This window comes from Malaclemys terrapin, chromosome 8, assembly GCF_027887155.1.
Source record: "Malaclemys terrapin pileata isolate rMalTer1 chromosome 8, rMalTer1.hap1, whole genome shotgun sequence".
NCBI lineage: Eukaryota > Metazoa > Chordata > Testudines > Emydidae > Malaclemys > Malaclemys terrapin.
This window is the reverse complement of record NC_071512.1, coordinates 35,111,697-35,126,361: the sequence shown is the minus strand read 5'-3', so window position 1 is coordinate 35,126,361 and position 14,665 is coordinate 35,111,697. Positions and strand designations below refer to the sequence as shown.

Sequence of the window (14,665 nt, the reverse complement as noted above, 5' to 3'; positions counted from 1 at the left end):
AAGGTGTCTCCACTCCTTTGGGCTCTGGTCTGCGCTCGGGGACTGTAATTCTGCCTGGCCCTCACTCAGGATCTCCTTGGACCCTGCCCTCCATGCAGACCCTGTAGGGCCAGGAAGGGTCTGGGCCTGAGCAGTCGGGGGAGGTCATGGGTATGAGCTAATCCAGAGGTGTTAAGTCAATATCTCCTTTCCAAATGAAACATTCCCTCCATGTACAATCGATAGCTGCGTTCTGTCTCTCTAGAGACAGAGCAGTGGTCCTGGCGGGCCAGTTTGCCAAGCATCTGTAATTTTAAAACGCCATCCAGGCCCTCCCTGAGAAGCTGGTTCTGAACTGCTGTTTGTAAAGGGATCTGTCACATTCCCAGCACAGGGCCTGTTTCTACCTGCCTCTGTAAATCCTGCCTCTGGCTTGATCGTAAAAAATCCCTCCTCAGATGAGTAATCCTTACATACAAGCCATTCACTCCAAAGGGCCTGCCTGCATGAGCAACCACTACTTACCCGAGTAAGGTTTGGCAGGCCGAGGCCAGATCTCTGTAACACTGAGATGTATCAATACATTCTTATTAATCAATAACAATCGTTCACACTGAAATTGCTTTCTTCACTGTCTGTGCAGTTTTGAGTGCAATCCCACAATGATAGTTGCAAAATAAATATGCACTTGGGAACCCTCGGGCTACAGATTAGCATTAGGAGGACATACCTCTGAAGGTGCTGATACTCAGTAAAATCAATTTGCTGGATGAAAATGAGAAAAGCTCAGCTAATGGCACTGCTTGTTTGTGAGAGGGTCTTTCCCCCTACTGGGTATTCTTTTGAAAGGCAAAAATGAAACTCAGCCTGTTGATTAATGGAAGTGCTTATCTGTGATTAACCATTATTAGTATTATAATTATACTCAGTTTTTTTCAAAAGCACCTTGTGCACTTCAAGGCCTAAATCTCATTAAAAGTCAATAGTACTTTGGCACCTAACAGCCAGATCCTCAAAGGTTTATAGACCCCTAATTCTCAGTGGGAGTTAGGCACCTAAACCCCTTTAAAATCTGCACCTAGGTGCCTAAATCCTCTGGAGAGAGTTGTGGTGCATTCTCCATCACTAGAAATCTTTCAATCAAGACTGGATCTTTCTCTAAAAGCTGTGTGTTTTGTTCACGGCACACATACTGCGAAGTTAGATAAAATATATGCATACTCTTGCTGGAAGCTTGCAACATACCACTACTTTCTGTCTTAAAATTCAGAATGAATACACACTTGATCCCAAAAATCAAGAGAGAAAACAGGCTGCTCTGTAAGGCAGAGAGAGGCACAACTCACCCCACCTTTCCTTAAACTCAACCTTTTCAGACTGACTCTGATCGTACACTTTGAGGCTTCCTTACCGAGCCCCCTAGCCTGCCAGCAGGACTAAAAAGACCCCCACAGTCTTAAAGCGATAGCGTGAAATTCCAGTACAGCCCTCAATACATCAAAATATGCTCTAGATCTGCCACAGCTACTGGAATTGAAACAGGAATTAATTCAGGGAAGTTCTATGGCCTGTGTTATGCAGGAGATCAGACTAGGCGATCACAACGATCCCTTCTGGCTTTAAAATCTAGGTATGGATCTCAGTCACTTAGGTGCTTTGGAAAATTTCACCCTGCAGTGATATTACACGGCACAAGAGCTGCCCCCAAAGGACTCAGATTTTTTCACTAATAAAACATTTTAATAATTTACTTGAAAAGTACAGCTGGAAATGATCCAGCTTTAAGGGGCTTGTATTGTTACAGAATGAATTTTGAGGCTAAGGCTTTCAGAACAGTCTAGGGGGGGTTGAGAGATGCCTGGTTCCTGTTAATTTTAATGGGAATCGGGCATCCAAACCCCTTGGACCTGAGTATGTAATACTCATAATAAAGGGAACTTTTTTGTGAACGCTTGTTTGTAACATAAAAAACCTGGGCATGTTCAGTCCTGAGAAAAGAAGACTGATGGGGGAACTGGATAACAGTATTCAGATATGCTACGGGCTGTTATAAAAAGGATGGTGATCAATGGTTCTCCATGTCCACTGAAGGTAGGACAAGAAGTAATGGGCTTGACCTGCAGCAGGGGAGATTTAGGTTAGATATTAGGAAAAACTAACCAGAAGGCTAGTTAAGCTCTGGAACAGGCTTCCAAGGAAGGTTGTGAATCCCCATCATAGGAAGAAAGCAAAGAAAGAAGAAGTGGGACCGCTGAAGACTATAGCCGGAGAGGAGATTAAAGATAATCTAGGCATGGCGCAATATCTCAATGAAAATTTTGCATCGGTGTTTAATGAGGCCAATGAAGGTATTAGGGATACTAGCACCGTTACAGAGGGGCATACGGGATGGGGGATTACCGCATCCGAGGTAGAAACAAAACTAGAACGCCTTAATGGGACTAAGTCGGGTGGACCGGACGATCTTCATCCGAGAATATTGAAGGAATTGGCGCGGGAAATAGCAGGCCCATTAGCGACTATATTTAATGAATCTGTAAACTCGGAGGTAGTCCCGTTAGACTGGAGAATAGCCAATGTGGTTCCTATTTTCAAGAAAGGGAAAAAAAGTGACCCGGGTAACTATAGGCCTGTTAGTTTAACATCAGTAGTGTGCAAGGTGCTGGAGAAGATTCTGAAAGAGAAACTAGTTGAGGACCTTGAAGTTAATGGCAAATGCGATAAATTACAGCATGGTTTTACGAAGGGCAGATCGTGCCAAACGAATCTGATCTCCTTCTTTGAGAAAGTAACGGACTTATTAGATAAGGGAAATGTGGTGGACCTAATATACCTGGATTTCAGTAAAGCGTTTGATACAGTACCCCATGAGGAACTATTGGTTAAAATGAAAAACATGGGAATCGATATGAAAATCCAGAGGTGGATAGGGAATTGGTTAATGGGGAGAATGCAGCGGGTCGTATTAAAGGGTGAATTGTCGGGTTGGAGGGAGGTTACTAGTGGAGTGCCTCAAGGTTCGGTTTTGGGACCCATCTTATTTAATCTATTTATAACTGACCTCGGGACCGATTGCAAGAGTGGGCTGATAAAGTTTGCGGATGATACGAAGGTGGGAGGAGTTGCAAACTCGGAGGAGGATAGGGATATTCTGCAGGGAGACTTGAATGAGCTTGTGAATTGGAGTATCAGAAATAGGATGAAATTTAATAGTAAAAAGTGTAAGGTGATGCACTTGGGGACGAATAATAACAATTTTAGTTACAAGATGGGGACGCATTGGTTAGAAGTAACGGAAGAGGAGAAGGACCTAGGGGTCCTTGTGGACCGCAGGATGACTATGAGTCGGCAATGTGACGTGGCGGTGAAAAAAGCCAATGCGGTCTTGGGATGTATTAGGCGAGGTATATCTAGTAGAGATAGGGAGGTCCTGCTTCCGTTGTATAAGGCGCTGGTGAGACCTCATTTGGAGTACTGTGTGCAGTTCTGGTCTCCAATGTTTAAAAAAGATGAACTCAAACTGGAACGGGTGCAGAGAAGGGCGACTAAGATGATCAGAGGAATGGAAAACCTGTCGTGTGAAAAGAGATTAGAGGAGCTTGGGTTGTTTAGTCTGACAAAGCGAAGGCTGAGGGGGGATATGATTGCTATCTTTAAATATATCAGAGGGGTTAATACAAGGGAGGGAGAGGAATTATTCCAGTTTAGTACTAATGTGGACACGAGAACGAATGGATACAAACTGGCCGGGGGGAAGTTTAGGCTTGAAATTAGACGAAGGTTTCTGACCATCAGAGGGGTGAAATATTGGAACGGCCTTCCGAGGGAAACGGTGGGGGCGACGGACCTGTCTGGTTTTAAGATTAAGTTGGATAAGTTTATGGAGGGAATGGTTTAATGATAAAACATAGTAGCCAAGGAAAACCAAGCAATGGTACATGAACAGCATAATGGCCAACAAGGGTCAGGCTAGAGACTCTTGCCTATATGCTCGGGGTATTACTGATCGCCATATTTGGGGTCGGGAAGGAATTTTCCTCCAGGGTAGATTGGCTGAGCCTCTGGAGGTTTTTCGCCTTCCTCCGCAGCATGGGGCAGGGATCACTAGCAGGAGGGTCTCAGCCGATTGAAGTCACTAAAACACAGGATTGGGGACTTCAACGGTAGAGTCCAGGGAAGGGTCTTGCGGCCTGCAGCATGCAGGGGGTCAGACCAGATGATCATAATGGTCCCTTCTGACCTTAATGTCTATGAGTCTATGAGTCTATGAGGTTTTTCAGAACAGGTTGGACAAACATCTGTCAAGGACTGTCTAACTTTACTTGGTCCTGCCTCAGTGCGGGGGGCTGGACTGGACGATCTCGCTAAGTCCCGTCAAGACCTGCATTTCTATGATACTATGATCTTTATCTCTGATTTATTCATGGATGTTTAGTATTGTTCTCAGCATCCTGGCCGTTTTTGGGAGGGCGGCCACTAAAGCGCCACACATTAAAGGGGCCATCTAGGCAGAGACCTGTTAGATTATGGAAAGGGTGCTGCCTCCCCCAGTACCTCGCAGCTGAGCAGTCAGTGCATGAGAACCATGCTGGTATTTTGCTAGGGCTGCATCTCACAGCTGTTTCTCAGAGCATAGTTTATAGCTGGCTGCATTTCGGAACTGCTTCCTGAACACGTACGGTTGAGCTGAACTTTTCATTCAGTTGCGTTGCTTGAAAACAAAAATAAATCACTGATACCTTGGCTCTGGCCAGTTATTGTCGGTCGTGCTGCTAGCATATGATATCTGTTTGTTTCTCCTTTCCTAGGCTGGCAACCTATAATGTGCGTGTGATCAGGGTTTTGCTCTTTATTATGACCGTATCAAACAGCAGGGATGGAAAACGAGCCCCCGGAGAAGATCAGGTTCTCAAGTCCCAGGGGAAATAGCACCAGCTCCACCAAATATAAAGTGGAGCCTGAGTTGCATTGTTTCAAATGGACCCCTCTGAACCTAGCATGTGCTGCAGGGAATAAAAAATGATCCCCGCAGTGAAAAGAAATACTGGCCAGTTCTCTAGGCCAGGGCAGCCCCCTGAGCCTGATGGATTAAGTGGGGAGGGGATCTTCAGTGACTCTGAATGCAATGAAGCTGCTTCAGAAAAGAACAGCCACACACCTAGCCAGTCCCAAGGGGACTCCCTAAAGGACACATCGGACTCCTCTGTTTCTTCTTACCACACTGCTCTGTGCTCAGAGGCGGCGGAGAGTTTTAAGGACTGCGTGGAATCTCTGGAAGATGAAGGGGACACTCTGTTAACCCAGCCGCCTGATGGTGACCCAGCTGATGAAAGCGATCTGCATTGCAAGAACAAAACTGCACCGGTGAGCCTTTCTGAACAGAGCCTGGCTGGCCTGAAAGGTTTTTGGAGGGGCACTTCTGAGGACCCAGCTGAGCAACTACATGGGACACCAAGTGATTTTGACAAAGCCACATGGGAGCTGCCTGATAAAAACAGCAAAGGGGCTGGTGATATTTGTGCTGCTGCCTCTATGGCCGTAGTTCATTCAGCTTTAAATAGAAGCCAGGCTTCAGGGGGGAGTTTAACAACCACAGCTGAGAGGACATTTAGCCCCCAGGCAGGCAGGGAGTGTGCAGCAAGCAATCAAGTTTGCAGATACAGAGGCTACCTCAGTGCCAAGGAGAAGCAACAGGTTCAGATGTCAATCACGGGCCCTGCTAAGAATAGCTCTGCTCCAGGGTACAGCAGCAGGATGGGGCTAGCCACAAGAGAGCTGCAGCCTGGAGACAGTGGGTCTAAATATTTGGATCCGCCTTTACGATTCAATGCACCGAAATCCAGGGAGATGTTCCTCAAAGAGCGCAATACGAAGGGCAGCAGAGCTCCTGTGATTAGCAAGGCCCCTTGCCCCCAGTATTACGCTGACAACTCCAGTGCTGGGAGCGACTCCGAAGAGGCTGATAATGAAGTTCAGAAGCTCACTGCTCTGTCGTTCCGGAGCCTCTCGTGCCCTCACGGTGGTTCCCTACATATGTACAGTTCTAGTAACAGGACATCGTCTAGCTTGTCCAATTCCTTGTCAGAAGACAGTAATGGAATGAACAGGTGGTCAACGCGTAATGAGCTGAGAAAAGCAGAGGTGGTCAGCCAGGCAAAGGGCAGCAGACAATTCCCAGCTGCCAGCCAAGTCCCAGAAAAAGATCCGCCCAGTTACTCATTCGGGAAGGACCCGTTCGAGTGCGTTGATGTGGTGCTGGAAAGCGCCGACGGCAAAAAGGGCCACTCCAAAAAGAGGACTGTGCCCAAGCGGCAGATCCAGCTCAAGCAGAGAGACAGGAATGAGATGAATTTCCTCAGAGCAGGGGACTGCGCTGACCAGCAGCCCTTTGCAGCACCCAGGAACGACCCCTGCCCAAAGGGCAGGACCATCAGTAATGAATTCAGGATAAACTACAAACAGTTTCTGAGAACAGCGTCATTAGACGACTCGTACAGCAAAACCAGGATGGCCTCCTGCCTGGTGAAAAATGTGCTGGCCAAGAAAATGCAGTACGAGCAGAGGATCAGAATGGAGCAGAAATCGATGCAGGGCAGCTCGACCTCTTCCGTACCATCCTCCGTAAGTACAGACCTCGTGGGGGATTTCACGGAAGGGAAGTCAAGTTCTCTGTCCAAGTCCGACTGCAGCTGTTCAGCTGAAGATCTGCAGAGTCATTCAATGAGCGAAAGGTCTGAGTCAATGAGCCAAGAAAGCACTGATGCCATGCGGCCAACCAAAGGGGTAGTGCTGAACGAGCAGCAAAGGGAAAATGTCTGCAAGCTGAAAAAGACGTTCAACGAGCTGAATGAAAGACTGAAGTCTCAAGAAGCCACCCAGTCCAAGCCACTCCCCATCTTGGCAGATGGCATGAACAGGGATTCAGGCGACTGCAGGAAGCAGGTTGCCAGAGAGAGGAAAGAATACTGGAGAGCTCGTGCCCTGTTTGAATCCAAGCAGGCTGAGGTGAAAGGCTTGGGTGTTGCCCCAACGTTTTCCAAAGTACAAAAGCCATGGCCCAGTTTGAAGCAGCGAGCGATCAGCAAGAACAAGCACGCGTCATGGAAAGAGGAGAAGGTCTCCTTCAAGCCAGAAAGTTTGGTGGTGCCCAGGGATCCAGCCAGGAACATCTTCACGTCCACAACGCAGGAGATGAAACTGATCCCACAGAGCAAACCCGAGCAGCAGCAGAAGATGCTGAATGTCTCCAGGCAGCTGACTCCGGAGGGAGGTGCCGAGGAGAAGAGGCCAGCAGCAGTGCAGAGCACCAAGTATTCCTCTCTCATTTTGCCCACTTCCTGCAGATCACGCAGCGATGGGAAAAGCAGCCCCCCTGAAGCATCGCGTGCTCAAGAGGCCAAGAAGACAGAGAGTAAAGGGAGGGGGCGAATACATCAGCCCAGGGACGTCAGAAAGTTAGTTAAGAACACCTATAACTTGTGCTTTAAATCTTCAGACAGCTTCAATATAGACCAAGAAACCAACAGTGGGGATAGCATAAGCCTATCAACAAAGGAGTCCACTACAACCTCCCCTCTGTTTATACACTGCACCTCAGTGTGTCGCAAAGATGATGTGCAAACGAAGACCCATTCACATGGAAAAAAACAGGAGCAGCAGTTGAACTTAGATGTGTCAGCGCTTTCCATACCAGATCAGAGAGCGAGTGACCGGCAACACAATGCCGCTTTAAACCACGTCACTAAGCCCCACGTGGATGAACCTGTCAGTCTTACCGAAAACAAATGCACTGCAGTGGGTGAATCTCCCATCCACATCACTCAAATTCAGTCCAAGAAGAAGGTTGTAGCTGGGAATGAAGAACTCCAGCTAAAGCCTGAAAATAAACCAGTGTGTTATGAGAGGAGTGAGCTAAATGTAACACCATGTTCCAAAGCCACGAGGAAAGCACCTCAGATGGAATCCCAGCTTAATATTAAAGTCAACAGTTCTCTTTCCAAGCATCCACACAGAACACAAGCTGACCACTTCCCTGCTCCAACTTACTCAGCTTCGGATGGAAGAGCTATGAAAGACTCATCGACACAAGCTAATTGCAACTCGCTAGAAAAAAGCAAAGCTGTTCTGTTTCAATCTTCAGCCTCTCCTAAGGACACCAAGAACCACACTGACATCAATCGCAACACCGCCAGGCCAGGTCATTTTCAGGAGGCTCACGCCCACAAGGAGCCTGAGTGGCCATTTCAGAAGGATTTATCCACTGAGATCATCTCATTGACATCTTGTGACAGTCAAGACTTTTCTGTCAGTCCAAAAGAAGAAAACAATGTCTCTGAACAGACCAAGGAAGGCTACAGACATCTACAGCCCATAAAGCCAACAGTGACAAGTACCCAAACATCCCACACAAACACACCAGCAAACAATCAGTCTGTTAACAGTTCATATCAGCAGAAGGCCCAGAATAAAATGTTTGATACCCCCAGGCCGTTGGATAGCCAGGTGTTTGTGCCAGCAACCCGCATGTCTCCAGAGTGTGCCAATTCCAATGCCTCCTTGAGATCAAAGGAATACAGTGAAGAAACCAGACTACCAGGAGTTCTTTCTGCTGCACCATCACCACCAGCTGGAAAGCTCCAAGATCAGAGGGAGAATTGGGATCACTTGAACAGACAGCAGGCAGGAAACGAGCAATATTTCACAGCCACCCATGCTGAGAATGCCAACTATTTAACAATTCCCATGAAAGCCCAGAAACCCGAAGCAGCTTCTAAGCCCTTAGTGCCCTCCCATCCAGACCACACTTTGATCAGTTCCAATGTGTTCTTCCAGCCAGGCGGGGAAGCACCTGTGAGCACAATAAGCAATGAGTCTCCACAGTTGAAAGCGCCAGAGGGCAAGGCAGCCGCAGACCACTCCGTGAATGACCGGCCAAGCCATGTTCAGCCCCATCACAGAGTCAACGACTCACCCAATTTCTTGAGGAGGAACAATGGTGTTTCACCAGGCAGTAGAAGTGTCCCTAGCCCCACCAGGTCTTTTGCTCCCCAGCCCCAGGCTCACAGGAAAATGCTTATTGATCCAGACAGCGGGAAGTGCTACTACATGGAACCTCCCAGACAGCCGCAGCTGAAAATGCTCTATGACCCAGAGACAGGCCAGTACCTTGAAGTGTTGATACCCCCAGTCCCCTTGGCATCACATAGTAGGCTTTACCCATCTCCTTTTAACCCATTGGTCATGAATCCAGGGGTTTACGGACCTCCCTACATACCATATCCGGGATTCCCAGGGTTTCCTCCTCCTCCTGTGGCTATGCCATCTGTCCATCCCGATCTGCCAAATCAACAGCCCGGTCAAGAAAATACAAATGTAACTGAAACCTTCAGCTCTAGTCCAAAAGGCGAAGCTCCACCAGCTACTCAAGCCACTGACTGCAACTACATGGAGAGTTTATATTATATTCCTACGGGGATGAATTCAAGTCCTAGCCCTAATCAGCCTTTATTCTCCCCAGCTACAAGTTCCAGTCCTTCCATGCCAGAGAAAGGGCCCTTGTTCCGGATGTAAGACCCTCACCCAAATGAACATGCAGCACACGGAGGGTTAAAAGTGGGTTTCCCTCAATGAATGTATATTGCGTATTTATTTCTGAACATTCGTACTTGAAAACAAGTCAAGCCTACACCAGCCCCCAAGATGTGGTGGAAAAGGAGAGAGGCCCACTGCCTGACCCCGCTGGTTACACTTTGCTCCCCTTGTCCAGATGTTTGGGCTTCCGAAGCAAATCAGAGGTAACAGTGCACCAAGAAGACGGCACGGTGCACATCACTTCCTGTTCATCTCATTGGTTTCTAATGAGAATGCAGAATGCAGTAGCCAGACTAATTAAATGTAACCAGCCCTGACCATCCTGGTGCTTGTGAAGTCAATGGGAGTTTTGCTATTGATTTCAAAGGGACCAGGATTTAGCCTAGCAGCCTCTCATCCATAACTGCTGAGCTGTTTCTTGATGCACAGAACAAAGTATTCTAATGCTGGGCCTGATCCTGGGAGCTGCAGTTCACCAGCCACCAGAGTTATGTGTGCTCAGCACTAAGTGAATTAGGATCGGGCCCTGTGCCAGGTAATTGTAATTTTATTTTGGTTTTTGCTTAGTCTGTGTTGGTAGGACACTGTCCATGAGAAACCCACTCTCTCGCTTTGAAAGACAAAACTTCCACTCGTCAGCATTACAGAAATTACCCGCACAACCTAGCTTGTATTTGTAAAGATCGCTGTTTCAAGGGGCTGCACACATGAAAGCTGGACTGCATACCACCTCCGGGATTGTTTTGTTCTGTCAAGCAAAGAGTCTGTGCAAAGGGGAGGGCATGCTGCGTTATGGGCAATGATCACTGGCTGGGAAATTATTTCAGGGAAGTTTTCTACCCTGCAGGAGGGCAGCCTGGCTGGTCACAGTGTGACAGCCTGGGAATCTGTGAGAGCTGTTATGGAACTTGTCCAAGAATTTTCACTATTAGCAAAAAGGGTCAATAATCATTTTTAAAAATAGGTTCTCAGACCCTTGGGAAATCTTAGCTGTTTCCAGCTGCTTTGGGGGACTGGCTGGGTGAAATGCAAGCCCTGCAGAGGGAAGGTACCTCACGTAAGTCCTGCTTAAACTCTTAAGGCTCTTACCTGCCAGCTTAAGCTCTTACCTGGACACTGCAAACAGTTGCAATGTGGGCTTGGTGTTGCCTTTTCTTGCAATGATTTGTACTTGTTCTGATATATTTTTCATGGTATCATTAATCCTTTGATTTCTTTGGCCTACACACTCCCCAGGTATGTCTATACTGCAGTAGGGTTGGTCGCAGCTCGACTAGACAGATTCAAGCTAGCTAGTTCTGGTGCGAGAGCAGCACAGCCATGGCAGTATGGGCTAACCCAGCAAGTCATTACCCAGGCTAGATTAAAAGATTGCAAGTTGCAACTCAAGTTGCACTCATACCCCGTGACTTCAGTGTAGTCATACCTCCCCACCCCACACCGGCTCAGATCCTCAGCTGGCTTAAATCAGCTCGGTACCACTGAAATCATATGAGCGATGCCTGTTTTCCCCTGCTGAGGTTCTGGCCCAAAGAACTGAGTGAGAAATAATTAAGGAATCTGGCACTTTTGTCCCTTTGCTGTATAGAAAAGAAAAATTACTGTATGTCCAAAACACTTCTGTTAATAACAATTAGGATAATTAATGTATTTATGTGCATTGTGGCAGCATCAAGGAGCCGCAATCATGGCCCAGGTGCTGTACAAACACCAACAAAAAGACAGTCCCTGCCCCAAGGAGCTTCCAATCTAAATATAAGACAAAAGACAACAGGTGGAGACAGACAGGCAGGCAGACAAGGGGGCACAAGGAAACAATAGGATGATATGGGTCAGCATGGGAGGCAGTGGCTATTTAGTGATGTATTTAGTAAGTTGCATCTTAGTGCTCAGCAGATGGTCAGTGCTGGAACAAAGGGATCCAGTCCAACCCCCTGGAGGTGTGGAAAATAAGCGAGCAGTAGGAAGAGTGAGAAGGGAATTAATCAGTTATTAAACTTCTTCCAGTGTAAACGATCAGAGCTGCTGCTGGTAACCTGGGTACAGAAACTGTGTTTGCACAAGTTCTAAACTTGACTCTGTGGCCAGGGGAGGTCCTGCCTCTGCCCACATTCAAAATGCAGGCAGTCCGCTGGTGTAGAAAGCACATCACATGCTCCAGCTCGGCGCTAGACCCAGCCTGCAGGCCCAATCCCACGGCCCTCATCGGCGTGAGTGGCCTTTGCCCCCCGCAGGAATCCCACTGACATCGGGTGAAGAACTGTACGTCTGAGCACACCTCACAGGATCAGGCCCCAGGGGTGTTTGAACTCCAGAGTCCAGGGCGGTGGTGCAGAGCTCTTGCTGCTGCTTTGCGGACAGCTCCCTGGTCACGGGCTCGCTGGTTTCCAGCTGTTCTGCAGGTGTCAGGCTCAGTGCGAGGAAGCAACTAGAGAGGCTGGAAACAAGGCAGAACCAGCCCAGCTGCCTCTCCTAGGAGCCACTGCCCCACAAGAGGAGAGGAAACAGAAGCAGCCCTCAGGGACCAGTCACCCAGGGGGAAGGACTATCTGTGGTGCAGAGAGTGAGGCTGCTCAGCAGTGTGTGGTGGGGAGAAACATGTGGCTGGTTCAGGGGAGAAGGGAGCAGAAGCAATGTGGGGGGAGGTGGAATGAGAGCAAAGGGCGACAGTGTTAGAGGGGAGATATGCCTCTCTGAGGCCAGAGTGTAGGCTGGGCCCCATGCAGGGTTTTAACTTGGTTTAATGAGAATCTCTAGCTAACAGCTCAACATTGCTATGCTTTAGAACTGCCAGCCCTGGAGTAGCATGGGCGTCCTGGCTGGACAGGAGCCAGAGGTGGTGGATCCAGCCGTACTAGACTCCTTGGAATTGATGTCTGGTCAGGTGAAAGGGGGGTTAATGCAGGTTGAATAGTGAGTGTGAAATGGAAAGGGGTAATTTAATAGTGGTGCATAAAGGTGAACTGCAAATCAAGCATGAAACCTGAGCTAAGCAGCGATTTAGATCCCTTATGCCCTCGCCCTGAGGGTATGCAGCATAGGCATGTGAATAGGGCAACAAAGCCCCGGTGTCGGTCCTCTCTCTGCCACTGATTCACTGGGTGAGCTTTGGCAAGTCGCTCAGATGCGGCATGCCTCAGTTTCCCCATCTGAGGGTTATGATAGTGACTTATCTTTGTAACATGCCTTGAGATCTACTGATGAAGTGCATTCTGTATGTGTGATTATTTATCAAGCTGCTGTGGGAGGCATTCAACAGAGAAATGGTGCTCAGCACAGCAGAGCCCTGCCTTCTAAGCGCTACTGCAGGACAAATTCATAATAAGAACTAACCCTTTACAAATTCTTTCTAGCCCTCTTGGAAAGCCTCGCAGTACTTCCTGCATCTCTGAGGTGATTCCAGAATGCATCTTTTGGCCACATCACAAATACCATGGATTACCCAGGCTGCAATGCAGCCTCTGGTATTTGTGATGTCACATCCTGGAATCTCGTCAGAACTAATGAGATTTCATGCAAGGGGCGGACAAGAGAATCATATACAAGTAAATTAAACTGTATTTCTCTGCGGAATGCCCATCATGGCCTGGCGAGAGGTGGGGATCAGTATCTCTAGGGAAATCTATAGGAGGAAAACGAGACATATGAGCCCACGAGACCTTTGCAGGTATCATAGATAGCACCTTTCTGTGCCTACTGCAGAGCTTTCGGGAAAGTTCACTGCAGATAAGCACAGCTTGACAACCCTCGCCAGCCTTCTAAGCCACCTTAACTTTTCATCCCTTTGCTGTTTATCATGGATAGCAGCCAGGGAAAAGCTTGATCAGCCTTCTAAATTGCATCCATCCTGGAACGCCTGACATGCTGGTTCCATGGCAAGCTGACCTGTTCAAAGCAAAGGGCAACATACCACACTATGGCAAGCCATAGATTTAGGAGTACCCTAAATCCAATAAAGGAAGCACCCTTCCCTCCATAATATCATATGTTCAGTGATGGATCTGGAGAGAAGTGTCCTTCCTGACCCTATCAGTGATCAGCAGCATGAGATTTTATTACTCAAGAGGCTTTCAAATATTTTCTTTTTTCTCTTAAACCAGGGAAATTAAAAGCCAATAACTATGTTAAATGCAACAGTTAAAGCTGGGATCTGAAAGCCACTTACCCCTGAAGAGGCTCCGACAGGAACCATTCCACCATCCTCATGTGCACTGCAGTACGGTCAGTCATTAGGTTACCCCATAACAATGGGGCAGGCTCGTCATTAGATATATAGGGTAGGATTTTCAAATTCACTCAGTTTTGACTGGCCTAACTCCACTCTCCATTCAAGCCAGTGGCAAAACTCCCATTGATTTCAAAGGGAGCAGGGTTTGGCCAATGCAGAGAGCTTTTGAAAATCCCCCCTTAATTGATAAATATAAGTGAAATATCTGGTGTTATAGAAATGGGCCAGACACTGAGGGCCACAACCTGCTCTCAGTTACAGTATGTTAGCCTGGAGTGAATCCACTGCAGGATCCACACTGCAGAACATTGTCAGCTTTTAACAAAGCGAAGAAATGTGTAACGGGTTCATCATCTGGGGAATAAAAAAACCAGAAGGCTTTTTCCAAAGGCAAGCATGGGTTCATCTGCTGGAGGGCCTGCTTGTACAATCAGATCTGCTCGCGTAGCAGGTGAGGGGGCATAAATTAGGGTTACATTAGTCCAGACATCAAGATTCTTCACAGGTGCTCTGGTCTGTGGGTCGATTGCAGGATCAGGATATGGCGTGATCAATATTTGGATTCCTAATAAATGCAAGAGTTGATCAGTTGTCTACTGGTGCTAATCTGGTTTTGTTTTTTAAATGTGATCACGTGCAGTGCCAGAAAAAAGCATCGAGAGTGACATTTGACACTATGACCTGCCAGACCCTCTTCTCTCCAGAGAATATGCTTTGCCCAGCAAGCTGGAAATATAGGTTCAGTTGGACCTGCTAAAAATGTCTTGTTGTCTCCCTTTGATATATCTGTGTCTTTCACCTGTTCTGGGAAAATTCTGTATACATTTGAGAAGATGACACTGAACAAAATAGCTAGTGTTGAATACT

General features: G+C 47.5%; 1 protein-coding gene across 1 annotated transcript; it reads left to right on the top strand.

Moving 5' to 3' along the window:
* The first annotated feature begins 4,998 nt into the window (after nt 1–4,998).
* Nucleotides 4,999–14,390, top strand: PROB1 (proline rich basic protein 1). The gene has a single exon (XM_054036576.1). The coding sequence runs from the start codon at nt 4,999–5,001 to the stop codon at nt 9,547–9,549; it is 4,551 nt and encodes a 1,516-aa protein (XP_053892551.1). The 3' UTR covers nt 9,550–14,390.
* Nucleotides 14,391–14,665: the final 275 nt, after the last annotated feature.

Coding starts and splice junctions, on each gene's coding strand:
- PROB1 (XM_054036576.1), top strand. CDS start 4,999: ATGATCCCCGCAGTGAAAAGAAATACTGGCCAGTTCTCTAGGCCAGGG.